The following is a 24726-nucleotide window of genomic DNA, read 5'->3' as shown; positions in this document are numbered from 1 at the left end:
AGTGATAGGGGGTGCAGAGCCCAGAGTCCAGGGCGCTTTAGGGTGGCTCCTCGCTCACCCACAGGGCTGCGTGTCCCCCCGTCTGCCCCTCTCTCCCCACCTGTCCTCTTGGGTGCCATTTCCTGAGTCGTGGTGCCCACAGCTGGTGGCGTGTCTGGATGACCGCAGGCACTTCCATAGTGGTGTGGGGTCCTGTGGAGACTTCTGGGGGCTTGTTCATGTCGAAATGCAGGGTGGCTCAGTCATTTGGCCTCTTAGTGTCTGCTCAGGGCAACTCAATAAGACGAGACAGTGAATGTGAGTTGTGTGTTTCAGGATCGAAGTGACTGAATATGTATGTTTACAGGTCTGTTTATAGTAACTCTCAGAGTCAAACTAAATTCTGCTAGTTTGATGTGACAATTTATTAACACCTGTAGCAAGACAAGGAAAAACCAGGAGCTCTTCTGTATAAGGGCAGTGTTCCCTGGGAAAACATGATGGAAAATACAGTAGTAAAATTGAGGAATAGGAAAACAATTGAAAAAAAGAAAAATTTTTATTGAGAAGCTTAACGTGGAAGTGGTGCCAGGCGTCCTAGTGGTCTGTGCAGCCCTGATGCTGTGCCCTCCTCCGCATGGCGTGTGGCCCTGTCCCCGCACTCGGGAGGGGAGCGCAGGCCAGCCCCCATCCGCTTCGTCCTCCTGGAACCCAGCCATACTGACTCGGGACTGGGCGGGCACGCGGGACTTGGGCCTACTCTGGATCGGGCGGCCCCTCCTGCACTTCGCTGGCCCGGCCTCGTCCTAGGTCGGGGCTCGGGCCTTTGTTTGTGCTCTGTGTCCCCAAGCGTGGGGTCTCCCCGGTGCAGCCAGTGCCGAGAGGTGACATGTTTTCTCGTCCCAGCAGGAGGAGGAAGGCGAGGACGGCGACATGCCCTCTGGCCCCCAGGGCACCAGCCATAAACTGCCCTCGGCCCCGGCCTGGCACCACTTCCCCTCCCGCTACGCGGACGTGGGCTGCGCAGGGCTGCGGGACGCGCACGAGGAGAACCCCGAGAGCATCCTGGACGAGCACGTGCAGCGAGTCATGAGGACGCCCGGCTGCCAGTCGCCGGGGCCCGGTCACCGCTCCCCGGACAGCACGCACGTGCCCAAAATCGGGGTGCTGGGGGGTGCCATGCCTGGGCATGGAAAGCATGCGCCCAAGTTGGGGGCGAAGCTGGACCCGGCTGGCCTGCACCTCCACAGACACGGCCACCACCACGGCCACCATGGCGCGGCCCGGCCCAAGGAGCCAGCTGAGGCCGAGGCCACCCGCCGGGTCCCAAGCAGCTTCGCCTGGGGCCCAGAGCTGCACGGCCACACAGCCAAGCCCCGCAGCCACGTGGAGAGCACAGGTGGCCCCCCCACTGCCAGTGACAGCCTGGCCTACGGGTGAGTGAACGGCGGTCCCCCGCCCCAGCCCTCCCCCGGAGAAGGGTCCTCCATGCCGCTCTTGGGCCAGAGTTTCCCTGAGGAGTCCCTAAGCCAGGGCCAGCTCAGGTTGGCAGGCGTGCATGCCTGGGTGCACGGCTACAGGGCTCCAGCCCTGAAGCGCCGTTGGGTCAGATGGGCCTGTTTCGGAGGGGGCTGTCTGGGTGAGGACGGGTAGCTGGGCCTGAGCTGCCCAGATGCCTTCTGTCCACAGAGTCAGCCTGGCTGTGCCCGCAGGAGTGCAACTGAGGCCCCGCATGCAGGCAGGGCCCTTGCGGGCTGTCCTCCCCAGCCCTGCGGGTCCCGGCCAGCCATCTAGCCTGGGCCGGCTGAAGTAGCAAGTGACCAGGTCTTGCTCTTGCAGCGGGAAGGTGGGCACGACCTCCAAGAGGAACTCCAAGAAGGCAGAGTTGGGGAAGAGCAGCAGCACAGAGGCGCCAGGCCCGTCTGAGGACGCAGAGAAGAACCAGAAGATCATGCAGTGGATCATCGAGGGCGAGAAGGAGATCAGCCGGCACCGGAAGGCGGGCCACGGGTGAGGGGCCCCGGCTGAGTCCTCCCCCGGCTGAGTCCCCCTCCGCCCCGGCTCTGATACCCCACACTGGCTCTGAGTCCTCCTCCCTCTGGCTCTGAGTCCTCCCACCCCCAGCTCTTGAGTCCTCCCACCCCCAGCTCTGAGTCCTCCCACCCTGGCTCTGAGTCCTCCCCCTGGCTCTGAGTCTTCCCTCAGCTGAGTCCCCCTCCCCCTGGCTCTGAGTCCCCCTCCCCCCTGCTCTGAGTCCTCCCACCCCTGGCTCTGAGTCCCCCTCCCCCCTGCTCAGAGTCCTCCCCCCCAGCTCTGAGTTCTCCCACCCCTGGCTCTGAGTCCCCCCCACCCCGGTTCTGAGTCCTCCCTCCCCCGGCTCTGAGTCCTCCCTCCCCCGGCTCTGAGTCCTCCCCCCCCCCGGCTCTGAGTCCTCCCACCCCTGGCTCTGAGTCCTCCCACCCCCAGTACTGAGTCCCTCTACCCCTGGCTCTGAGTCCCCCCACCCCTGGCTCTGAGTTCCCCCACCCCCAAATCCCCCCCCCCCCTGCTCTTGAGTCCCCATCCCCCCAGCTCTGTTCCCACCCCTGGCTCTGGGTCCCCCCACCCCCGGCTCTGAGTCCTCCCACGCCGGCTCTGAGTCCTCTTCCCCCCTGCTCTGAGTCCCCCCACCCCTGGCTCTGAGTCCCCCTCCCCCTGGCTCTGAATCCTCCCACCCGCAGCTCTGAGTCCCTCCCAGCTCTAGAGCCTGCTGTCAGCGCCAGGCGGCAGTCTGCAGGCTATGTGCCCTTGGGACCAGCGCCAGCCTGTGGCAGTGTGAGGCCAGCCCTTCCCTGTGTGGGCGCTGTGATGGGGTGGGGATTGGTGACAGCTTCAGTGTCCTGGGCAGGAGTGCCCACTGCTGGGGTCAGCTGCTGCAACTCCGCTGGACAGGATCCTACAGCCCTGTGGCTGCCCCTCCACCAGGAGCTGAGGCAGGTCCTCCAGGAGGAGCCTTCAGGTCCTCCAGGAGGAGCCTTTGGGTCCAGCCTCCTTGACCCCAACTGCCAGAGGACATGTCTCTGCTCTGGGTCCCTCCGTGCTCCATGTCGATTTCTGGGTCACCTGTCCCGCTCGTGGTGGGGGCGGGGTGGGCAGGGGCCTGGGGTTTGGGACCGGCCAGCTATGGACTTCCTGGTCCTGAGTTGTTGGGTTCAGACCCTTTGCGCTCACAAAACCTGACCCGGCAGCGCTCTTCTTGGCCGTTCCCCCACCCCAGCGCATCTTTCTGTGGGAAGATGCGTCCAGAAGCAGTGTCCTGGCTGCGCTGTGGGCTGCATTGTGCAGGCCTTCCTGGGGTCTGTGGACCTGGGGGCAGGCACAGAGCAGGGAGGGGGAGGGGGGCAGGGAGTGAGGAGTCGGGGGCCTTGTGGGTCCTTCTAGGAGGACTCCAGCTCCCCGTGGGGCAGGTCACATCACACAGGCACTGAGTCAGCCCTCTCCCCCAGGGCGCCCTTCCTGGGGTCCCCTCATTTTGTTCCTGGGGACACGCCCCCCCTTCTGAGGCCTCCAGTCCAGCTGAGAGAGGCAGTATTGAGTGACAGCAGGTCACACAGATATAGAAGGTTCTCGGTGACTGATGGCAGGGAACGTGGCGTCACGTGGAGGAAAGTTAGGAGGAAGCACGTGATGAGAGTTAAGCCAGCCGCGTCAGGTGTCTTTAGTGGGGCAGGAAATACACTGAATGTACTGAGTGGCTATTGCTAAATCATACTCCTTTTTTTCTTAGAACTTCCTGAACATTTCAAGTTTTTCACAAAGAGCACTTATTTATCTTTATATTTTTAAAGCAGTGATAAAGGTTAAGCTTTTGTTTGGCTGCCCTGGGTCTTGGTTGGGGCATGTGAGAGCAAGTTCTCTGACTAGGGATCAGACCCAGACCCCCTGCATTGCGGGCTGGCAGTCTCAGCCATCTGACCTCCAGGGAAGTCCCAAGGACACTTACTCTAATATCAAAATACTTTTCAAAAACAAAAAACTTCTATGTAAAAGAAGTCTTCGTGGGGAAACATTAAGAAAATGCCCACATAGGGTATGATTTATATTTCAGAAAGCGATGAGCACAGTGCAGAGCAGGTCTCCAGAGAGGCCATGTGTTGGGAGTAGGGGGTATACAGGGCCTGGGCACAGCTCACCTGCTTCTGTTGCCCCTGAAGGTCGTCCGGGGCTAAGAAGCAGCAGGCTCACGAGAGCTCCAGGCCCCTGTCCATTGAGCGCCCTGGGGCCGTGCACCCCTGGGTCAGTGCCCAGCTCCGGAGCTCGGTGCAGCCTTCGCATCTCTTCATTCAAGACCCCACGATGCCACCCAACCCCGCCCCCAACCCACTGACACAGTTGGAGGAGGCACGCCGGCGCTTGGAGGAGGAGGAGAAGAGGGCCAGCAAGGCGCCCTCGAAGCAGAGGTGCGTGGTCCTCACAGCGTCCGTCTGGGGCGGGAGCCCTTCTGCTCCTCGGCTGGCCTGCGGCTGTGCTCGGGGTGCCAGCTGAGGCCCACTGTGTCCGTGAAGGGGCCTGATTGTTCCCAGCACGCGGGGGAGCCCTGGTGTCTCTCTCTCAGTGTTGAGAGCCCAGCCCCATGGCCTCCCTCCTCACGGCGCCCTGCATGGCTGTCATGGCCAGGGTGGCTTTGTGGGGCAGGTTACCCCTCCACGCTGGACCCTCGCAGTGGGGCCTTTGCGGTCACTTTCTTGGGTGTGCCAGCCACTTGGGACTTCAGGGTGGTCCGGGCTCTGAGGGCACGGAGACGGGAGTGTGGTCAGCGGATGGCGGCCCCGTCCCGGGTATCACTGGTCCCCACGTCCAATCATCAGTCAGCGGGGCTCCTGGGGCCGGCCCTCGCTGCAGGGTCTGTGCTGCTCTGGGGAAGCTGGCGCCCAGGTGCAGACCCGCCCCAGCCCGCCACACTGCGGGAGGCCTGCGCGTGTCCCTGGTCACTGAAGGTGACCCCGTTTACGGCGGCCGTGTCACACGCTGAGGTCTTGCTGGTCCATGTGGGCTGGGCAGCGGGCATTGCCCGAGGCCCAGTGGGCCGGCCTATGAGCTGGAGGGTGGAGGGCAGCAGCGGGGCTGCCGGGGAGGGTGCGGGGTGAGCAGGCCCATCCTGCCACGCCTGCCCCTGCAGGGCTCCCTGTTTGTGGTCTTGTGTGCTTGGTCTGCTCTTCGCGCCAGCACCCACAGGCCCTGCCCGGTGACGGGTTCTATCTGGCTGTGACACAGCTGAGCCACGGGCGCGGCTCGGGCGTTCCACACTGGTCGGTCCAGGACATGTGCGCCTTTTGCAGACAGCAAAGATCCCAGAGCAGAGGTCCGCTGGGCCCTCTTGGGGTGACTCCACCCAGGGCGGTCAAAATAGAAGTCACATCAGGGCCGTGGAGCGTCACACCGAGGTGGATGTCCCTAGGATGGGAGCGGTGGGCGGTGAGCCCCCTTCAGCTGGCAGTGACTAAGCTGCAGGGCCCAGGTCGGGGCTGCTCCCCTCCGGAGGCGAAGGCTCCTCTGAGTGCATGGAGTGGCATGCGCCCACGGGTTTCAGGAGCCCGAGGTCTGCTTGGTGAAGACCTGGTGGGTGGAAGCGCCAGTGTCCTGCCTGCTCTGACGGAGCCCTGACTTCCAGCTCTACAACCACGAAGGTCTGCCATTCTGCCGGCCCGTGCAGCGGGTGCCTCCTTTTGCTGCAGAGCGTGGCTGAGCTGAGCGCTGCTGGAGGCCCGGCCCGGGCGGCGGCTCACTGCGCGTTGTTCCCTAGGTATGTGCAGGAGGTCATCCAGCGGGGGCGCTGCTGCGTCAGGCCAGCGTGCACGCCCGTGCTGAGCGCCGTGCCGGCGGTGTCCGACCTGGAGCTCTCCGAGACAGAGTACGTGCGCCCCCCTGGGTCCTCCCAGTGCCGGCCGGCCCGCGATGTGAGCTCGGGCGCCACAGCTGAAGAGCTGGGGCTGCTAGTTTGTCTGTGAGAGGAGCTCTGGCCGTCTACGTGGGGACAGCGAGCGGCGGGCCCGAGAAGGGTCTGCATGTCCCGCACAAGGCCTCAGCCCTTGCTGCAGTGACCCCCTGGTGTGACGGGCTCGGGGCTGCGGCCCTGACTCCCTGGGGCGCTGCTGACCAAAGCACAGGCCCCGGGCGCCGTGTGCACAGTGAGCTGGCTCTGTTCTTAGGTGCAGTGTGGGGACGTGTGGTCCACGCCCGTGCACGTGGGCCGGGCTGGGCGTCCAGGGCCTGAGGGCCGTGTGTGGACAGCGCAGGCCACGCTGTCCCCGAGCAGAGAGGGGCGCCCACTGAGCCCTTCCCGGCCGACCCCCCGGTCCTTTGTCGTGCACGGCCGAGGGCCCTGCTCTGAGGGCCCTCCCCCTTGCTTCTGTTTGTGAGGGGTGCTCTTGTGTAGAGAATGGACCCCCTGGGGACCCCAGGTGGCTTCTGGGGCGGGCCAGGCCTGAGGTCACAGGACCGAAGGAAGGGAATCAGGCGTCAGGAGCCTGGCTCAAGGTGGGGGTGGCCGCTCAGCTGAGGTGACCGCCTGGTCTGTGCCCAGGAGCACCAGTGGGGGGGGCTCCCCGGGGAGAGGAGAGCCCACTGTGACCTCAGGGCCTTCCTGACGCAACACTGGCCGCCCATCTGGCCAGGGCCAAGGGCCATGCCTGGGCCCACTGGGCGGCCTGGGGCAGTCACTGGATGGGACTTGGGACGGCACAGGCGCCACCCATCTCGAGGAGGCCCCTCGCTGCCCATGCAGGAGGCACTGCAGGCCTCGGTCATCTCTGGAGGAGGGGCCAGCTGCTGCCTCTGGTCTTGCGAGCAGCCCTCTGCTGTGAGGCGGGTCCATTTCCGGTCCCAGCGGTTCTGCTGTCCAGTCCCTGGCCTTGGGGTGTTTCTGAAGGTGGGGGCTTCACTGGGACATGGGTCGAGCCACCCAGTCTGCTATCGCAGAGCCAGGGGCTGGCTGTCTTGAGCAGCTCGGCAGAGGCGCCCACCATGGGGTCCTCCTGAGAAGCCTGCTCGCCCGTTTCACGTGGTCTGGGTGGTTGGTACGCCCCCTAGGCCGGCCAGGCCACAGTGAGACCAGGGCCTCGAAGTGGGTGGCGGCGGCGGTGGACAGCTAGCTGGCTGTGTCTGCGTCACGGTCCGGGCTGGCAGAGCGTGGAGGCTTGCAGGGCGAGCCCCCAGGGGTGGGCGTGGCTGGGGCGGGGTGGGCAGCGGGACCTGTGGACTCAGCGTTTCCGAGCGTGGTGCAGCCCACCCTGCAGGCCCTGCCCCGTCATCTCCTGGGGCGCCTGGTAGGGCCCCAGGCCCAGCGGTCACAGTGCTTCTCGGCCCCCAGGACGAAATCGCAGAGGAAGACGGGCGGTGGGAGTGCCCAGCCGTGCGACAGCATTGTCGTGGCCTACTACTTCTGCGGAGAGCCCATCCCCTACCGGACCCTGGTGCGAGGCCGCGCGGTCACCCTGGGCCAGTTCAAGGAGCTGCTGACCAAGAAGGGCAACTACAGGTGAGAGGCTGGGGGCTCGCAGCACAGAGCTGTGTGCGCCCCTCCCACTGAGTCCCGCCCCCGTCCGCCTGGCCCTGGGCTGACGTGTGTGGCCTCGGCGCGGGGCCCCAGGTCCTCCCGGGCACCCATGCTGGTGTGGCCCGAGCCAGCCTTGTCTTGGCTTCCTGACCAGGTGTTTTTTAAGGGACCGTGGAAGCCAGGGCCCCACCGCAGGTCCACCCTGGAGGCCCCTCAGGGCACTGCAGAACACGCTGGGGCCGTTGGGGTCTGGTCTGGGGCCCGCCCACGGAGGGGCCTGGGCTGCAGGGCCGAGTGCATGCGGTACCCCATGGAGGGAACGGAGACCCTGAGCCCACCCACCGCTCCCCCAGAGGCCGGGGCAGGGACCCGCACGTGGTGTCCAGCGCCGGCGCTCAGGCACCAGGGCCAGCTCGCGGGCCTGCAGGCAGTGCTGGGGGGCGGCCACCCGGCCCCGCCACCCTCAGTGCCTCCTCCGACCACAGGTTCTACTTCAAGAAAGTGAGCGACGAGTTCGAGTGCGGCGTGGTGTTCGAGGAGGTGCGCGAGGACGCGGCCGTGCTGCCCGTCTTTGAGGAGAAGATCATCGGCAAGGTGGAGAAGGTGGACTGACCGGCGGCCTGGCCGCTGCAGCCCCGAGCGCCACGAGGGCCCGCACCGGGCTGCCCGCTCTCGCGAGTGCAGTGGGCACAGCTGCTGGCAGGGTGGTGCGCTTGTCTAGGCAGCCCACCCAGCCCCTCTGTGTCCAGGAGGGCAGGAGTCTGCTGGGGCCCCTCCTCCCAGGGGCGTGCGAGCCCGCACCCGCGGGGAGCCCGCCATGGGGCCGCCTGGAGACCCTGCCCAGCGACCCCGTGCTGCTAAGCGGACGCCCCCGGCGCGTGCCTGCTGTGGCCCGCCCTGGCCGGGCCCACCCCAGAGCCAGGGTGCAGGGGGCTCCGGGGCCTCTGTCCATTGTCTGTGTCACCGAGTGCCTTCAACCAGCTTGTCTCTGGCCTGCCACTGTGTGGGCCCGGCGCCGAGCACCAAGGCCCGAGCCGGCTCAGCGGGTCCCGGGCCGCCCTCCCCAGGGCCCCTGTAAATATGTACATTTCTCAGGCCCGCACCAGCGGGGGGCTGTCCTGAGCCCGTTTTTCATGCGCTGACTTGTACAATTATCTTTTCAAAGGTACTTGGATAATAATGAAATAAAACCATTTTTGAACCTTCTCTGGCTGTGGACTGTGTTGTCCAACGTGGCTGCCGGGCGCCCGGCATGCGTGCCCTGCCTCGCAAGCACCATTCGAGGTCGGGCCCAGCCTCGTGGGGCATGGGGTGGGGGACACGGAGCCACGCTGGCACCTTGGGAAAGAGGGCAGGGGCAACTCAGCAGCAGTGCTGTGGTCCTCCTTCCTGCCCTGGTGGGGCTGCAAACCCAGGCTGGACCCAGGTGCCCATCAGGAGGGCTGGGCCCCACCCAGGATGTAGAGGCCCCAGGGGCTGAAATCCGGCCCAAACCAAGACCAGGGCTGCCCTTCTCAGGAACCACACACAGTCCAAGACCAGAGCTCTTTATTCACACGACTGCTCTCGCGGCCCCGGACAAGCTCCTGGGTGGGTGCTGATGGCGGGCAGCTACAGCTCGTCCCTGGGCTCCGTGGCGTTTCCTGGCTTCTCCTGGAAGGGGTCACAGAGACCCAGCTGGATGCCACAGCCTCAACCCAGCCCCGCCCATGCCCGCCCACAGCCACCCTCCAGAGGACTGGCCCGAGGCCTGGCGCCTGGGGACAGACACCCACCGGGAAGGCAGCTCCGGGCACCTCCGCAGGCTCCTCTGTGGGCAGCTCACCCCCGCTGTCCAGAAACTTGGAGAAGGTCTCCAGGTCCCTGGCACCTTTGTAGTCAATCACCTGAGGAGGGATGTGATCTGGGGACCCCGCCTCCTGGACCCAAGGCTGACCCTCCGAGGCCAGGCCCACCTCCAGCCGAGGGCAGAAGCACGCAAACTGAGCCCAGGCCACACCTTCCGCCCGGGCCCTGCTGGGAAGTACTTGAGGGTGGGGAAGCCGTGCACAGGGAAGGCCTCCAGCTCATTGGCTGTGGCGTCCAGCTCAGCGATGACGATGTCCTCGTGGTCCTTGTACTTCTCGGCCAGCTCCTCCCAGGCTGGGGCCATCTCCTTGCAGTGGGTGCACCACGGGGCGTCTAGGATGGGACACGTCAGCACAGCCAGCAGGGCCCCCGCCGCCCACCGCCCGCCACAGCCACACTCACAGAACTTGATAAACACGTTCTTAGTCTCATCAAAAGCCACCTGCTCGAAATTCTTGCCCACGAGGGTCTTGACTGGCCGTTGGTCCCAGTCTGGGGGGACCTCCTGGCTCAAGCGATAGGGCTAGGGGAACAGGGCCAGGGGTTTCACCGGGGGTCTCTCCCGGTAGCTGCTGCTCCCACCCCGTGGGCAGCCCGCCGCTGACCTTGACCCCTCCACTCAGGACCACGCGGCAGAAGTCTGTGACGGCGGCAGCGGTGACCAGCGCCCCAGGCTCTGGCGCGTACTTCTTGGTGGTCTCGACGTTGATGAAGCGCAAGGTGGGGGCCTCCCGGGCCTCGAGGCCGAAGTACTGGAGCACATGGTCGTTGTCGGCATTCACATCCACCACCACGAAGAGCACCTGCCGGCAGGAAGTTCGCGTGGGCTCCCCGCAGCCCCGCCACCCCTGCCCCTAGGCCCAGCCAGTACCTGCCCCCGGAAGGGGGAAGCTGCCTCCCGGAAGCCTGCCAGCAGCTCCCGGTGGGCGTCCAGCGTCTGGTTGATGAACAGCAGCAGGTGGTTAAGGATCCTGGCCTCAAAGATCTTAGAGGATGTCTGCAGGGGCAGGTGGAGCTCATGGAGGCCCCCACAGCCGACGCCCACCACCTGCACCCGCCTGGCAGCCCGCTCACCTCACTGTTGTACTCTGTGACCAGGCGCATGCTGTGCGTGAGCAGGAAGCGTGACAGGTCCCCCTGGTCCAGGCCCAGCTCCTTGTCCACCGGGAAGTCCGCCCGCCCTTCGTCAAACTGGACGACGCCGGGCGGGTCAGGGGAGCCGGCACCCCCACCCCGGCCCCTCTCTGAGCCCGCCTGACCCACCTTCTTAAAGAGGACCACCGTGTCCTTGGTGAGGCCGAACTTCTGAAAGAGCTGCGGCCGGTTGGTGAGGCCAAAGGTCATGTCCAGGGCGTCCTGGGCCAGGCCCAGGAAGGTAGCCACGTCCCTGTCCTGCAGGTCCTGAGGGGCCCGGGCCTGTGAGGCCGCCGGGCCCACCCCCTGCTCCCAGGCCCGGCCCCGGCCCCCAGCGCACCTGGAAGAAGCCGACGACCACCACGTCCCGGGCGTCCATGAGTGCGTGGGCGTCCTCCTCGTGTTCCAGCCGCCTGGCGCTGGGCCCCACCCGCCGCCGCAGCCACTCGGCGATGCCCTCGGCCTCCCGGGGGCCTGCGGAGACTCCCCTCAGCCAAGGCCCAGTGTCTGCCGCCCGCCCGCCCGCCCCCTCGCCTGCCCCCGCACCAGTGTACTCCTCCGGGTGTGTGCGGTTCCCGTCTCGGAAGAACTTGAGCGTGGGGTATTCTGTCACCGCAAACTCCTCGGCCAGCTCTGGCTCCGCGGGCCCATCCACCTTGGCCAGCCTGGCTCTGGCCGACTCTGCAGCCAGCAGGGCGGCCGCCTTGCTGTACTCAGGGGCCAGGGCTCTGCAGTGCCCACACCACGGGGCATCTGGAGGACAGACCCATGAGCGCCCCAGGCCGCCACCACCCTGCTGCAGCCCCTGCTCCGGCCTGGCCAGAGCCGGCCAACCCTGGGGCCAGCTCCACGCTTGAGATCTGGCAGGGAGCAACACATCCAGTCCACACCCCCTCATCAGGGGCCCACCTGAGCCTCGGCCACACGGAGCCCGCAAACCAGAGGCCGGACTCCTTGAGGGCCCCCGCGCGGGACTGCAGTGGCCAGCACTGTCCCGAGAGTGGGCTTAGGACAGATCGTCCGTGGCCACCCCCTGAGGCCAGCTCCCGCCGTCTGCCTGCGGAGGCCTGCTGGCTGGGAGTGGCTCCCGCCTGTAAATTGGCTGTACAACCCCAGATGGATGTGTAAGTCTGAATGCTGGCTAGCCCTTCACGGAAGAGCCTGGGGGACACTGACTGGTTCTCCCCTGCACCTGTGCCTCCCCACCGTGAGGCTGGACCCCAGGCCCAGCTCCGCCCCAGGCTTTGACAGAGCCCCGGGAGCACAGTGAAGGCAGAGCAGAGCACCCGGGCGGCCCCTGCGGGTCCCCAGCCACACTGGCCTGGCACTCACAGAATTCCACCAGCAGGGCTGGGTGCTCCCGCAAGGCCTGGCCCAGGGTCTGCTGGCTCAGCACCAAGACCCCATCCTCCTCCGGGGGCTCCTCCTCGGGGGGCTGCTCCTCGGGGGGCTCCTCCAAGGGACCCCCAGGCCCCGGCCCCTGTCCCCACAGGCCGGAGGCCCCGAGAAGCAGCAGCAGCACCGGCAGCAGCTGGCCATCCATGGCGGTGCAGGGGCCCCTGGGGCGGGGGCAGATAAGGGGGCGGGGGGCCAAGCAGCGGCCGCCACGTGGCACCCAGGCCTAGTCGCGGGAGAGATAAGGCCGGGAGCCCCCCCGCCCGGGGAGGGAGGCAGACAGGCGACACCACGGGCACCGACACAGAGCGACATTTAATAGGACCGTTCAGGGCACAGTGCCAGGCCTGGGGGGGCATCCCGGGACAGGACGGAGGGTGGGGGTCTGGTCACCGAGGGGCCGGGGAACGCTCAGGGCTCCCTTGCAGCAGCTGACAGAGGTGGGGAGGCCAGTGGGAAGAGGCCCCGGGGCGGGGCGCTCAGCGCTCCCAGTCCTGGCAGACGTGGAGGCCCCACTCCCAGGACAGGTGGGCGGTCCTGTCATCATCGGTGAAGAAGGACGTGACCACGTAGGCGCCCCGCACCAGCGCGCCTCGGGGCGCCTCCTCCACCGGAGTCACGAACTCATACTCCTGGGCGCTCGGGCCGTAACTGCCCACCATGTAGACGGCTTTGTCCACTGCGGGGGAACGAGCGCACTGGGGACTGCCCTCTGCCCTCCCCCAAGTCCCCCCCCCCCCCGTGCCCCCAGCACCCCGCCCTCACCTCGCAAGCCGTGGCGGTAGGTGTGATGCAGACACTTCAGCCCACTGACGATCTCCTTGTTGACCTGAGGGACAGACAGTGTTAACGGGAACTTCTGGGGCTGGGCCTGGGGCTGGCTGGTGTCCCCCATGACAGCTCCCTCACCTTGAAGGTAATCTTCACTTTGTAATCAACACCCTCCTTCAGGACAAACACCTGGTTTTTCAGCGCAGCCAACTCCCCTGTTAGGGAAAGTGCAGCTAAGCGTGAACTCCTGTGAGGATGAAACCCTGAGCCTGGAGCCCCCATGGGGGGGCCTGTATCTGTGGGCTCTGCAGTCTGAGGACTTGGAATTGGGTCCTAAGAGGTCCACGGCGACGAGCCCAGGTCTCTACCCCAAAGATCAGTTCATATTTTGCAGAGGTTACCTGTGAGGTCCCTGCCTGGGGCTTGGGGTCGCGCCCCTCATCTGGGAGTTACCTGTGAGGTCCATGATGATGGGCCCCGGGGCCTGCTCAGATATCAGTGTCAGCCTGGTCACCTGAACGTTGGGCAGACTTGGATCTGAAGAGAAACCGGGAGTGTACAGGTGCCCCTGCCCCGCCCTCCCCCCAGGCCCAGGGCGCGGGCATACCCACGGCGGGCGGCACGGGCCCCAGCAGGGCCCGCTTGTACTTGACCAGGCTCTCGTCGTCCGGGTCCAGCTGCTGGATCTCCAGGAGGCTCTTCTTCCCCGGGGCCCGGTACTCGGGCACGGCCTCGTCCAGCACCTCTTCCGGTGGCAGCTGGCCCCCCTCTTTGTCGGTCAGAAGGACTGGGGTTTGGGGAGGCCGTGTGAGCAGCTGCTGCCAGCTGACCCTGGCCTTTGCTGGAGTCTGCCATATGGCCAGCTGGACCTCCCACCGCCCAAAGGAGGGAACTGAAGAGGCAGCCTGTGAGGGCTCTGGGAGCGGGGTGGGCAGGAAGACGCAGGCCAGCACCCACACCCAGCCTCTTCAGGAGGGGCCTGGCTAGTGCAGGAGGCTCCCAGAGATGAGGCAAGGGACCCCTGGAGGCACCAGCTGCCTTCCCCTGGCCCGACCCTTCGTGCAGAGCCCCTCCCTGACTCTGAGGCCAAAGGTGAGGAGAGGGAAGGGCCCAGATGGGGAGCAGCCCCGGGGCCGAGGTCCACACTGCAAAGTGGTGACCACTGAGATCTCTGGAGCAGAGGCTGCACCCCGACGCCCTGCAGGGCCCCCAGGCCCCATTCCCACAATGCTCTGGGACAGCTCTGGGTCCCTGCCACACTGCCCGGAGCTGGCTTCCCTGAATGCCTCCCCATGGCGCAGGGGTTCCCCCACACGATGCTCCTGAAGAGTAGGGGTGGTTCTCTCCAAACGCCTCTGCTTATGTTCTGAGGCCACCGCCCCAGGTGCCTCCAGACCCCTTCAGCTGAGCCCCGTCCCCGGGCCTTAACGGGGGTCACTCCCAGCCCTTCGCACAGTCCCAGGAGCCAGCTCCCATGGTGCCCTGGGGCCGGGTCTCTGAGTCCCTGCCCACTGCGCCCCGGTCCTTGTGGGCTCCTCAACCTCCCCAAGGGGCACGAGCCCCACCCAAGGGAGAGCGGACCTCAGGGGCAGGTTCCCGCGGGAGAGGGACCCCCTGCGGTCCTGGCTTCACAAGCAGACCCGCCCCCTCTTGGCCCCTTGCCCCATGACTGTCTAGCCTGGGAGAAGCCCCCCACCTTCTCCAGAGCGCGGCGGGGGGACCGCGCCGCAAGGTCCCCACGAGCGCCCCCAAAGTTTCCGAGGGGGAGAAACCGGTTTGCCCGGGGCTGAGCGCCCCCCCGCAGAGCCCCCCGCCCACGTGGCCGCCCTGGCCCCAGCCGGGCCGCTCACCTCGGGCGCACAGCGCCAGCCTGAGCAGTTCCAGCAGCTGCGCCCCCAGTTCGCACGCGTCCAGGCCCAGCATGGTGGCCCGCGGCCCGGCCCCGCCGCCGAGCCGCCGAGGAGCCGCCGCCCGCCCCGCCGCCGCCGCCCGGCTCGGCGCTCAGCCCCGGCGCGACTGCGGTGAGCTCATCCCGGCCGGGAGCGCCCCCCGCGCCCAGCGCCGCGCCCGCGCCGCGCGCCCCCAGCCGCTCCGCGGACCCCGCGCAGCCCCGCAGAGACGCGCTTGTCGCCCGCTCGGAGCCGGCACCCGGTCGTCCCCGCCGCGGGCGCACCCGGACCCCGCACGGCCGCCGCCGACACAGACGCACACGGCCGTGGTCACGGTCCCAGCCTTCCGCCCCGCCTGCACCCCGCTCTGGCCATCAGGGAGGCCCCACCCCCGCGGTGCCGCCGGGAGTCTGGGGAGTCTCTGGGGAAGCCCTCTGGGCGGGGCGGGTGGAGCCTAGGGCACCGAGGGGAGCAGGTGCGTCCCCCCCACAAGTCCCCAGGCTCTTGTTACCTGACGGCAGCGCAGGCCACACCTGGGCCCCCCCCCCACCCACACCCTCTGGAGCTTCCTTCTGGGCAGAGGGGACCCCTAGAGTGTGCCCAGCCTCAGGGGGGTGGGGGGTGCAGTGCACCCCAGAGGTTCACCGGCGTCAGCGCAGACGGGCCAGCGTCCAGACACAGGGTCGGGGTTCCCCACACAGTGAGGCACCCAGCCGCGATGCGAGTGTTTACTGAGCCGGCTATGCGAGGGTGGCTTGGGTGGAGGGGCCTTTGTGCTCCGGAAGCCCCTGTCCTTAGTGGGGGAAGAAAAGGGACTGATTCAAAACAGGATGGGGAGGTGGAGAGCTGAGAGGAGACACAGAAGGGGTCTCTGGTCTCGATGCCTAAACAGTTTGCAGCAGGCAGATGGGGGGTCAGCAGGGTGGGGGCGGGGTGAGCTGGACCGCAGGCTGGGGCTCTACGTCAGCGTGGGGGGGGGGCGCAGAACACCAGCTGGAGTCCCCCTGCTTCCTTACACCCCTGAATCCCCCCGCCCCATTTCTGAGGACACCCAAGGCTCAGATCTGCCCTTGCCCAAAGGAGCCTCTATCTTCGGAGGAGGCCTGCAGGCCGTGGCGCTGGGGGCATGCGGGCTGGGCGGGGACCGTACTCCCTGGAGCCCACCTGCCCACAATCTCTCTGAGGCAGGATCTCCCCAGCCCCTCCAGGGTCACATCCCACCCACCTCCCCCACCACCGGGGCCCAGGAGGCCACTCGTCCCCAGACCGGGGACAGCTCTGGCCTCTGGTGGCTTTCAGCCTCTCTGGAAGAGGACAGCTAGGTAGGCCTGTGGTCAGCCTGATCTGAGCTGTGTGAGTGGGGCTGGGTGGGTGGGTTTCACTAGGATCTAGGGGAGAGTGATGCCTGGAGGGGTAGGAGCCCCCTCCAGGCCCCTCCCCAGCGCATCCTGGACCTGGTTTCACCAGCAGTGGAAATGGATTCAGATCCCCATGACTGAGGCTTCTGGCCAAAGGCCATTGCCAACATCCTGCCCCACCCCCCAGCACCTAAAAAACAGAAATAGACCTGTCTGCACACTTTAGAAAGGCCCCAGCAAAGGGGTGTGGGAAGCCAAGATGCTGGAGGAGGGAGAGAAATGGCCAGGCTGGGCCCTCAGCCCAGAGAATGCCCACGAATCTCAGGAGCAGGTGCTGAGATCTCTCTGCAGTAAAGGCCCCTCCCACAGTCTCCCACAGCCTCAGGGTAACCTGGGTGGGGTCTCTGCTCTCCAAAGGCCCCCTCAGGCCCCTGTGCAGTTGAGGGGAAGGATGCTACCTTCAGTCTTCCCCAAGCCTCAAGGACCCCCTCCTGCACACCTTCACAGCAGTGTCCCCCCAACCCAGGAGCACCTCAGGGGTCAGGCACAGGATCACAACTGCAGGGACACACGCCTCGGGCTGTTCGATCCCTCACCCAGACCCCACAGCCCCCCAGGCTGACCACTGCAGCACCCAGCAGGTATGGAGGAGGGGTCCCCCACCGAGGCCACCTTCCCCCACGTCTCCTCTCCGGAGACCCTCCTCTCCCAGAGTCCTCTCCCGTGTCTGCGGCCCAGCCTTTCTCGGAGTCCTCGCCCATCTCTGAACCTCCCCCACCCGCGTCCCAGCTGAGCCCGGTTCTCTCATCCCCCACGTTGCTGGGGTGGGGCCAAGCCCCCCTCGAAGCGCCAGGCAAGTCCCCACAGACATCGGTTTCTCGTGTCGTGAGGGGAGCCTGTCGTGAGGCGGATGCTCTGACGCCCGCGCGACCCCCAGCCACAGACCTCGAGGCCGCTGCGGGCGAACACGCGGGCGGGGCGGGGCGGCGGTCGGAGCGGGGCGGGGCGCGCGGACACCCTCGCCGCGCCCGGCCTGCCTTTGCCATGGCCGCCGGCCCCGCGCCCCACGGCGGGCAGCCCCCCGCGCAGAGGCCGCATCTGAGCAAGGTGGGTGCAGAGGTCCCTCCCGCTCCCCGATTTCCCGGCACGCGAGGCCGGGAGGGGCCGGGGAGCAGTGAGTGCGGGTGCGCGCGAGTGTGGCCGCTACGCGAGCGCGCGAGTGTGGCCGCGGGTCAGGGGCGATGGCCCTGTGCGAGCGGGGTGGGGCGACGGAGACGCTGGGGCTGGGGTCGCCCCTCGCCCGCGACCCAGCCCCCCAACGTCCCCGGGCTTCCGCGCTCCGCGGCGGCCTGAAATCGCACCATCAGTGCGCGTTAATCTCCAGGCACACTGATCCGGCGCGTCCCGGCCGGTTCCTGGGAATCGGGATCTGGGGGTGGGGCAGGCCAGCCGCCGTAGACCCTCAACCTCCTCCGAGCAGATGGAGAGGATGGTCGTGACCATGCAGGACCCCGACCAGGGCGTGACGATGCGGAGCCAGCGCCTGCTCGTCACCGTCATCCCGCACGCGGTGAACGGTGAGGCCGCTGCGGGCGGGGGCGGGTGGAGGGGCCCGCCGAGGCCTCGGTTCACCCCGGCCTCTGTCGCGCAGGCAGCGACATCGTGGAGTGGCTGATCCAGAAGTACTCCATCGCGGAGGACGGTAAGGGGCCGCCGGTGCTCTTCCTGCGCCCCCCGCGGCTCCGGGGTCGGGCGGGGCCAAGCCCTGCCAAGCCCTGGCTCCTCCCGACCCTGAGACCACCGCCTGACTTCCCAGAGGCCCTGCACCTGGGCAGCCTCCTCGTGCAGCACGGCTACCTCTACCCGCTGCGCGACCCTCGCCGCCTCGAGCTCCGGCCGGATGAGACGCCCTATAGATTCCAGGTCAGCCTAGACTGGGAACAGGTGGGGTGCCGCGGTGGCAGCACCCCCAACCCCAGTGGGGGACTCCAGGGAGGGGCGGGGCTGTGGTTGGAGCAGGACCCCCTGCCTGGTGATCCGCTGGCCACTCTCCAAAAGGCCTGGACTGGAAGTGTCCCCGTGACAGAAAGGCCAGGTCGAGGGGAGGAACCTTCAGTAGGGCCCCCTAAGGGGTAGTCCCTGCAGAGGACCCCGCTAGCTTACCCGGGTCCTGAGGCCTCCACCACCGCCAGGGCCCTGAAGAATGCAGCACTGCATCTTAGTGTGTGTCCTCAGTCATGATGGGGCCCCCCTCCTGGCCACACCAGAGACCCCGGCAGGGCTTGCCCTCAGTCCCAGCCCCCAGCACTGCAACTGCATCAGGGTCTTGGGCAGGAAGCCCGGAGTCAGGGAATGGCAGGTGGTCAGCTGAGCCTGGGGGTGGTCAGTAGATGACCCCAGCCGTCCCAGTCTGTTCCCCAGGGGACAAACTCTCAGGGTGGGGAAGGCCCAGAAAGTCCCAGAATCTTTGTTCCTGCTCCTTGCCAGACGCCCTATTTCTGGACGAGCACCCTGTGGCCAGCCGCCGAGCTGGACTATGGTGAGTGAGGAGGGGTGGGCCAGCCCGGGTGAAGCCTCGGGCTGATGGCCTCGGGTGTGAGGCTGCAGGGGAGGGGAGCCGACGCTCCTCTGCAGCCCGTGCCTGCCCTTCCAGCCATCTACCTGGCCAAGAAGAACATCCGAAAGCAGGGCGCCCTGGTGGACCATGAGAAGGTGGGCATCCTTCCCTCCGCAGGCTGAACTCAGCCTGGGGATGCCAGTCCCCACTTGAGGCCCTGGAGCACACGAGGTGACTCAAGGGGAGGTGGGTGTCTGCGCTCCAGAGCTGGGCGCAGGAGGGAGGGTCCCACTGGAGACCTTGACCCTGGCCAGGAGCACTACCACCAGCTGCACAGGAAGATCAACCACGCGTGGGACCTGGTGATGATGCAGGCCCGGGAGCAGCTGCGGTGAGGCCCGCCCGCTTGCCCCGCACCCTCCGGCGCGGGACTGTCCAGGCCTTGGCCTGAAGGTGGGGCTGCTGGCGTGGACGCAATGTCCCTCCAACTTCGCCCACTCCCCCCAGGGCAGCTAAGCAGCGCAGAAAGGGGGACCGGTTGGTGATCGCGTGCCAGGAGCAGACGTACTGGCTGGTGAACAGGCCCCCGGTGAGCCCCTGGGGGAGATTCTTGCACAGCTGTGGGGTCCTGCCTCACGTGATCGCTGGCAGGACCTCCTTTCTGACCCCTGGGAAGGACGTGCTTTTAGGGGTTCTGTCAGGTGACAGGAAGTTCTCTTTCTGTGGTTGGTCACAACTCAGAGGTCACAAGGCCTGGCCTGAGCCGCCCCTGCCCACAGACCAGGGCCCACCTGCTTCTCTCTGGGTCTAAGGAATCTGACCGAGGACAACTGAAGGCCCTGGGAGGGTGAGGGGGCACCCGAGGCCCTTGGAGGGAGGGGCAAGTGGGCACACCTTAGGCCCTTGGGGGTAGGGGTGGGGTCACCTGAAGGCTCTGGGGGGCGGGTGGGGGCCAGGCTTCGCTGCAGCATGAGGGGCTGAGGTTGCAGGCCGGAGGCTCCCGGGGTGCTGGCCTGGGGCCTGGAAGGTGGGTTGAGGTCCCACTGGAGAGCCCAGTGGCCATCAGCTGTGCGGCAGTGCCAGCCGACCACAGTAGGTGCGCTGGGGGACGTCCCCACAGGAGCAGGCACTGGGGGCGTGATTACCCGTCAGGTGTGGCCGCTGTCTCCAGGGAGATGGCCCCTAACCCTCCACCTGGGGGTCCCGGGCTCAGGGCGCAGAGGTGGTGCGGGCGTGGCTGAGGGCCACGAGGGCTCCTGGGCCACGAGCGGGGAGGGCAGCCGCCTTGTCCCGTGGGGTGGGCACCCATGGGGGCGGGGTAGCAGGACCCCACAGGTTCAGCAGGGCCACCCGGGGTTCCGGTCTGAGCAGCCCAGAGCCTGGGGTGAGCTTGGCCCAGGCGAGGAAGGACGAGGGGCCTGGGACAGATCGTGGGCTTCACCAGAGGAGCTGGGTGAGGGCTGGAGAGGAGACAGGGTGGGCTGGGCAGGCAGGGTGCCCTGGGAGCAGGTGGGCAGGTGGGAGACAGGGCCCAGGCTCCTCTGAGCACGTTTCCTCGGTGGGGGGGACATGTCGGAGCTTCTGTGTCAGGGGTCAGGAGGGTCTCCGCAGTCCACCCGAGCTGTGCCCCCCCCCCACTTCTTGTCTCTGCAGCCAGGGGCCCCCAGCGTGCTGGAGCAGGGACCAGGGCGGGGCCCCTGCATGGCCGGGCGAGTGCCAAAGGTGAGGACCCTGCGGGCACGCCCCTGCCCCCAACCCCGCCCCATGTGCCCCCACCTCCGCCGCCCCCTCACTGCAGGGGCCTGCTGTGGACTGCCTGCCCACCTGTCCGTCAGACGGCCCCGGCACTCGGTCACTTCAGCTGTTCTGCTCTGCTCCTTGCCTTACTGCCCCCACCCCAGCCCCCTGCTAACTCGTTCTCTCTTGCCTCCCACCTGCTGCCCTGGGTGCAAGTGAGTACAGCGGGCCCTATGGTGGGGGGGCTTCCCCCAACCAGGGCAGCATCAGGGTCTGCAGCGCCTTGGGGGGGTGGGCAGGGCTGGGGGCCCAAGGGACCCGGCAGAAGGAACCACGCTCTCCAGAGCATGACTAGACCAGGACACACGGCTGAACTTGGTCACTGTTGAGTCCTCAGTCAGAGCCCTTGACACCGGCAACAGGGCAGGTTCTTCTGGTCTTCCTGACTTAAGAATCATACTTTGTGGTCACGGTTTTATCACTTCCATCAGAGTCAGCTGAGAGGGAAGGTCGGCATCACAGGTGTCCTGGGGGTGCCGTGCCTCTCCCCTCCCCGTGGTGTGTTTGAGTGGAAAGTGGTGAGAGTTGATGTACCTCAGGCAGCTCTGAGCATCCAAGGGCTTGGTCAACACCCAGAACCTCCAGACTCGGGGCCCCAGGGAGCTTCCTGGAAAGTCAGACCCTGCGATAGAGACAGGGGCTCTGAGGGGCAGGGAAGGGGTGGGACATCCTTCTAACTGCAGCCCACCGGCCCCTTGCAGACCAAGACCGTGGATTTCTACAGGCGGGAGGTAGGTGGGGGAAGGAGAGGGCGGGGGGCTGGCGGCTTCCAGGCCTGGCCCCCCTCACAGGCCTTCTGTCCTAGGTCGAGTGCTTGCGCAGGGCACTGGGCCGAGCCCGCGTGAAGTCCTCCACCTGCCTCGAGGCGTGAGTGGGATGGGGGTGGCGGCTGGCACCCCAAGCCCAGACCCTTCCCCTGCGCCCTGGTCCCCACAGTCCCCCTGCAGCGGCCCTGGCACTGCCCCACCCCCAGGTACCTGAAGTTTAGCAGCCAGCATGGGCCACACGACCCCATCATGTCGGGGTGCCTGCCCAGCAACCCCTGGGTCACAGACGATGATGCCTACTGGGCCATGAATGCACCCAGGTGAGCAGGTGGGCCAGGGGTGCAGATGTGCCCACCCAGGGCGGGGACCCGGGCCTGGCCTCTGTGGCACAGCTCCTCACAGGCCTCCCAGATTGATCTACCTGCCCTCCACCAGCGCGGCCATGCCCACCAGGCTCCGCGTGGAGCAGTGGGCCTTCAGCTTCCGGGAGCTCCTGGAAGACCCCGTGGGACGGGCCCACTTCATGGACTTTCTCGGGAAAGAGTTCAGTGGTGAGAAGCCCCCACCCTGCTGCCTGCCTGACCCCACCGCCCCGCCCCGACCCCAGGTGCCCAGCAGCCTGTGGTGGGCCTGACTTGGTGCCTGGACGCCCAGCCGAGAACCTCAGCTTCTGGGAGGCCTGTGAGGAGCTGCGCCACGGAGGCCAGGCCCGGGTCCCCGCCCTGGTGGACGCAGTGTACCAGTGAGTGCTGCAGGCTGGGGTGGGGGCTGTGGGCAGCCCCGCGGGCCTGACCCGCCAGGCTCCCCGCCCCGTGCACAGGCAGTTCCTGGCCCCCGGCGCCGCCCGCTGGGTCAACATCGACAGCCGGACGATGGAGCAGACGCTGGCGGGCCTGAGCCAGCCCCACCGCCACGTGCTGGACGACGCCCAGCGGCACATCTACCTGCTGATGAAGAAGGTGGGTGTCCCCATCCCCTCGGGAGCTGGGGTCAGGCTGCAGCCCAGGCCTGTCCAGACTCGCCACCCCTCCCGCCTACTGCCCCCCCAGACTTGAAAGCCATTTCCAGACTCCCTGTCTGTAGGCGTTGCAGGATGTTCCCCTCAAGGACATGCCCACCTCTTTTCTTTCGGTGTGGCCACAGAGGCCAGCATCACACCTCAAACACCAACGGTATTGTTTATTTGCTTTTTTTGTATTTTTAAAATATTTTTTATTTTTATTTATTTATTTGACTGCAGCGGGTCTTAGCTACAGCAAGCAGGATCTCCAGTTGTGGCACATGGGATCTGAAATTTATTTTTATTTTTCACTGTGCTGGGTCTTTATTGCTGCTGCACAGGTGGTGGCTGCATGTTCTCCACTCAGGAGGGGTGCAGGGCCAGCCGTCTCTTCTCGTGGAGAAGCCCCACCTTGCCAGCCCCCCCCCACCCCGGCCTCACACACCTCACACAGCCTCACACAGCCTCACACACCACTGCCTCCTCTCTGCGTTGCTGGCTCAGCGGTGCCGATCGCAGAGGAGAGACAGGACGGAGAGGTGGACTTGGCTCCTCCTCTACCACTTTTCAGAATAGGCAGTTGGAGCCCTGGTATCTGCTGAGGGCAGTTGATGGTGTCGGGATGTTTTTGATGCCATTGTCCATTCACATTTTCACCATATGGGATGGGTTTTGGCCCCCTCATCTCACAGGTGGTGCAGAAACCCCCTCTCGGCTGGCTGCTCTCAAGTCCTGTGATGTGTCTGAAACCTGTGGTGCTTCCTTCCTTTCTATGGGGCCATCCTGCCCCAGAGCCAGCAGTTCCCTGAGGCCTCAGTCTTCCCCCTGTAGTGGCGTTCTGAAGCCTTGACCTGCAAACCAGACTGGTCTGTAGCGTCAGGGGTAGTCATGGTTACCAGGCCTTCCGGTGGATAGAATCGGTTTGTTTTAAGTAAAACACCAGGAGTTCGTACTGAAGCTTCTAATTTGGAATCACGATTATAGCGTTCCCTTAACCTCTTTCTCCTCACTCCCCTTCTGAAAATCTGGGTTCTCAGTGGTACCGTTATAATCACTCAACTTTTCCTCTAGAGTCACTCAGTAGCTGAACCGAGGATCACGGCACTACCACTCAAAGTCACTGAAAGTGCTTACTGTTTTTTTTCTTGGTCCTTTGGCTGTAGCTCCTCAGATGCTTGCTTATGTGTGGTCAGGGTGATGTTGCCCACTTGACACCCAGATTCACCTGTCCCTGCTTCACTTTCAGTGTTTAAATCACTTATTTATTTTATAATCATGTGAAACATCCGCACTGCTTCAGAATCTAACCTACAAAGCAAAGTACCTTCCACTGAATCTTGTTTATATCCCTGTTCCGCCACCTGAAGTTAACAATGTAAATACGTATTTTTCTTTTTGAAACATAAGCAGCTGGGTTCATAGGTTCCTGTCCCTTTTTGCTGAATCCTGTGTCATCCTGGCCCATGCCCTCACCCTCTCTGCAGGTCCCAGAGAACCAGGGACACCGGGTCCCTGTGGCCGGAGGTTCCTGCCCCGATGGGGGCCGGTCTTCCTGAGTCTGAGCTGGTCTGGGGGGACTTGTCTGAGGCCCAGCCCCAGGCGAGCCTGGCCGTGCTGGCTGAGCAGGAGCAGGAAGGGCTCAGGGCGGGGTGCTGTCTCTCACAGGACTCCTACCCGCGCTTCTTGAAGTCAGACTTGTACAGAGACCTGCTGGCGGAGGCTGTGGTGCCCCTGGAGACCAAGCGTCGGTGAGCCAGGTGGTGCCTGGGGTGGCGGGCGGGGGGGCGGCGGCCAAGCGCTCAGGCCCCTTCTCGCCCACAGGGTGTTCCCGTTCTCGCGGAAGCCCCGGCACTCCAGCCCCAGCCCTGCTCTTCTTCCTGCCTCTGCCTCTGGGGAGCCCGTGGGTGGGGATGGTAATGGGGAGACCTAGGGGGCCCTGGGGGAGGGGGCACCATCTGGCCCTCGTCAGCTGCTCTCTCCTGGGGCCCTGGCAGCTGCTGAGACCCGCCGTGCAGGCGTCCCTGCGGGCCCTGAGTGCCTGGCCTTGCAGCAGCGTCCTGTTCCCTTGTCACACCCTCCCTGGGCGGGGGCTGATTCCCAGGGCAGGGGTGCCCTGCGCTGAGAGGAGGTGGTAGCTCCTGGCGTCCTGTGCTGGCGCCCACCCGGCCAGAGACTCTGGGCACAGTCAGGTGGTCGCCAGCAGGGGGCGCCAGCCTGCAGGGGGACCTGCCCTCTCGCTGGGCCGCGGCCTCCCTGCCTCCACGGCTTCTCCCCCCTGGCTCCAGCTTCTCCAGCTTCGCTGCTCCTTTGACAGCCGGGCCTGGTTCACGGCCAGGGCGGCAGAGCTTTTGGGGAAAGACACCCGGGCCCCCACCAGGAGGGCCCCCCAGACTCGGGGTGAAGGTCCAGCTGCTCCTTGGAGGGGCAGTGCCACCGCCCTCAGGGCGGCCCACACCCTCCCGCCTCCGGCACAGAAATAAAGGCCTCCGGGCCCTCACTCTGAGCCCGCGCTGCTCTGGTCCCAGTGGTGGCGCCTGTGCACGTGTCGTGGAGGCGGCGAGCGCTGGTGAGGGAGGAAGTGAGCGGTGGGCGGTTTGGGTGTCAAGAGGCTGTGGGTTCAGCATCCCATATGCGGAGGCCACAGGCCTTGGGTAGAGCTCAGGCTGCAGGGAGACCTGGCGAGAACCTTGTGCTCTG

General features: G+C 66.1%; 4 protein-coding genes across 11 annotated transcripts in view; 2 read left to right on the top strand and 2 right to left on the bottom strand.

The window, feature by feature from the left end:
* The window catches only part of AXIN1 (axin 1), a 33699-nt gene extending 24980 nt beyond the window's left edge, over positions 1–8719 (top strand). For 2 of the 6 annotated variants that reach the window (XM_043915713.1, XM_043915712.1), the window contains exons 5-10: positions 889–1415; positions 1819–1989; positions 4173–4418; positions 5762–5869; positions 7328–7495; positions 7999–8719. In XM_043915713.1, coding sequence (XP_043771648.1) covers positions 889–1415; positions 1819–1989; positions 4173–4418; positions 5762–5869; positions 7328–7495; positions 7999–8125 — 1347 coding nt within the window. In that variant the 3' untranslated portion in view covers positions 8126–8719. Of the gene's footprint in view, positions 1–885; positions 1416–1818; positions 1990–4172; positions 4419–5761; positions 5870–7327; positions 7496–7998 lie in introns of all 6 variants that reach the window. The other 4 variants (XM_043915711.1, XM_043915710.1, XM_043915715.1 and 1 more) reach the window with 3 other exon arrangements.
* Positions 8720–9044: 325 nt separating this feature from the next.
* On the bottom strand, positions 9045–12053 carry PDIA2 (protein disulfide isomerase family A member 2). The gene is made up of 11 exons (XM_043915708.1): positions 11828–12053; positions 11042–11248; positions 10836–10969; positions 10625–10762; positions 10436–10552; positions 10233–10358; positions 9967–10164; positions 9764–9884; positions 9513–9694; positions 9289–9399; positions 9045–9166 (listed from the first exon to the last, which is right to left on the bottom strand). The coding sequence occupies exons 1-11, from the start codon at positions 12036–12038 to the stop codon at positions 9125–9127; spliced, it is 1587 nt and encodes a 528-aa protein (XP_043771643.1). The 5' UTR covers positions 12039–12053; the 3' UTR covers positions 9045–9124.
* A 133-nt stretch (positions 12054–12186) lies between these two features.
* ARHGDIG (Rho GDP dissociation inhibitor gamma) lies at positions 12187–15238 on the bottom strand. The gene is made up of 6 exons (XM_043915709.1): positions 14512–15238; positions 13269–13448; positions 13115–13198; positions 12800–12876; positions 12656–12719; positions 12187–12569 (listed from the first exon to the last, which is right to left on the bottom strand). The coding sequence occupies exons 1-6, from the start codon at positions 14582–14584 to the stop codon at positions 12370–12372; spliced, it is 678 nt and encodes a 225-aa protein (XP_043771644.1). The 5' UTR covers positions 14585–15238; the 3' UTR covers positions 12187–12369.
* Positions 15239–16708: 1470 nt separating this feature from the next.
* On the top strand, positions 16709–24532 carry RGS11 (regulator of G protein signaling 11). 3 transcript variants are annotated; one of them, XM_043915703.1, is made up of 17 exons: positions 16709–17015; positions 17389–17485; positions 17560–17610; positions 17725–17831; positions 18396–18447; positions 18562–18620; positions 18780–18856; positions 18973–19054; positions 20119–20187; positions 20964–20993; positions 21068–21129; positions 21236–21349; positions 21465–21580; positions 21684–21771; positions 21850–21988; positions 23695–23777; positions 23851–24532. In XM_043915703.1, exons 1-17 carry the CDS (start codon positions 16953–16955, stop codon positions 23957–23959), a joined length of 1398 nt encoding a protein of 465 aa, XP_043771638.1. In that variant the 5' UTR covers positions 16709–16952; the 3' UTR covers positions 23960–24532. The 3 variants fall into 3 exon arrangements, with proteins under 3 accessions (XP_043771638.1, XP_043771637.1, XP_043771639.1); XM_043915704.1 differs by having other exon boundaries at positions 16710–17015; positions 20970–20993; XM_043915702.1 differs by having other exon boundaries at positions 17560–17831; positions 20970–20993.
* Positions 24533–24726: the final 194 nt, after the last annotated feature.

The sequence above is a fragment of the Cervus elaphus genome, chromosome 10 (genome assembly GCF_910594005.1).
Source record: "Cervus elaphus chromosome 10, mCerEla1.1, whole genome shotgun sequence".
Taxonomy (NCBI): domain Eukaryota; kingdom Metazoa; phylum Chordata; class Mammalia; order Artiodactyla; family Cervidae; genus Cervus; species Cervus elaphus.
This window is presented reverse-complemented; position numbering and strand designations above follow the sequence as displayed.

Excerpts from the sequence above, each read along its gene's own strand:
- ARHGDIG (XM_043915709.1), bottom strand. The coding sequence starts at position 14,584 with ATGCTGGGCCTGGACGCGTGCGAACTGGGGGCGCAGCTGCTGGAACTG. Across the intron at positions 12,720-12,799 it reads AAGTGAAGATTACCTTCAAG|GTCAACAAGGAGATCGTCAG; the intron begins GTGAGGGAGCTG and ends TCTGTCCCTCAG. Across the intron at positions 12,570-12,655 it reads CTACCGCCACGGCTTGCGAG|TGGACAAAGCCGTCTACATG; the intron begins GTGAGGGCGGGG and ends GTTCCCCCGCAG.
- PDIA2 (XM_043915708.1), bottom strand. The coding sequence starts at position 12,038 with ATGGATGGCCAGCTGCTGCCGGTGCTGCTGCTGCTTCTCGGGGCCTCC. Across the intron at positions 11,249-11,827 it reads AGCCCTGCTGGTGGAATTCT|ATGCCCCGTGGTGTGGGCAC; the intron begins GTGAGTGCCAGG and ends TCTGTCCTCCAG. Across the intron at positions 10,763-10,835 it reads TGGTCGTCGGCTTCTTCCAG|GACCTGCAGGACAGGGACGT; the intron begins GTGCGCTGGGGG and ends CGGGCCCCTCAG.
- RGS11 (XM_043915702.1), top strand. The coding sequence starts at position 16,953 with ATGGCCGCCGGCCCCGCGCCCCACGGCGGGCAGCCCCCCGCGCAGAGG. Across the intron at positions 17,832-18,395 it reads AGACGCCCTATAGATTCCAG|ACGCCCTATTTCTGGACGAG; the intron begins GTCAGCCTAGAC and ends GCTCCTTGCCAG. Across the intron at positions 18,448-18,561 it reads AGCCGCCGAGCTGGACTATG|CCATCTACCTGGCCAAGAAG; the intron begins GTGAGTGAGGAG and ends CTGCCCTTCCAG.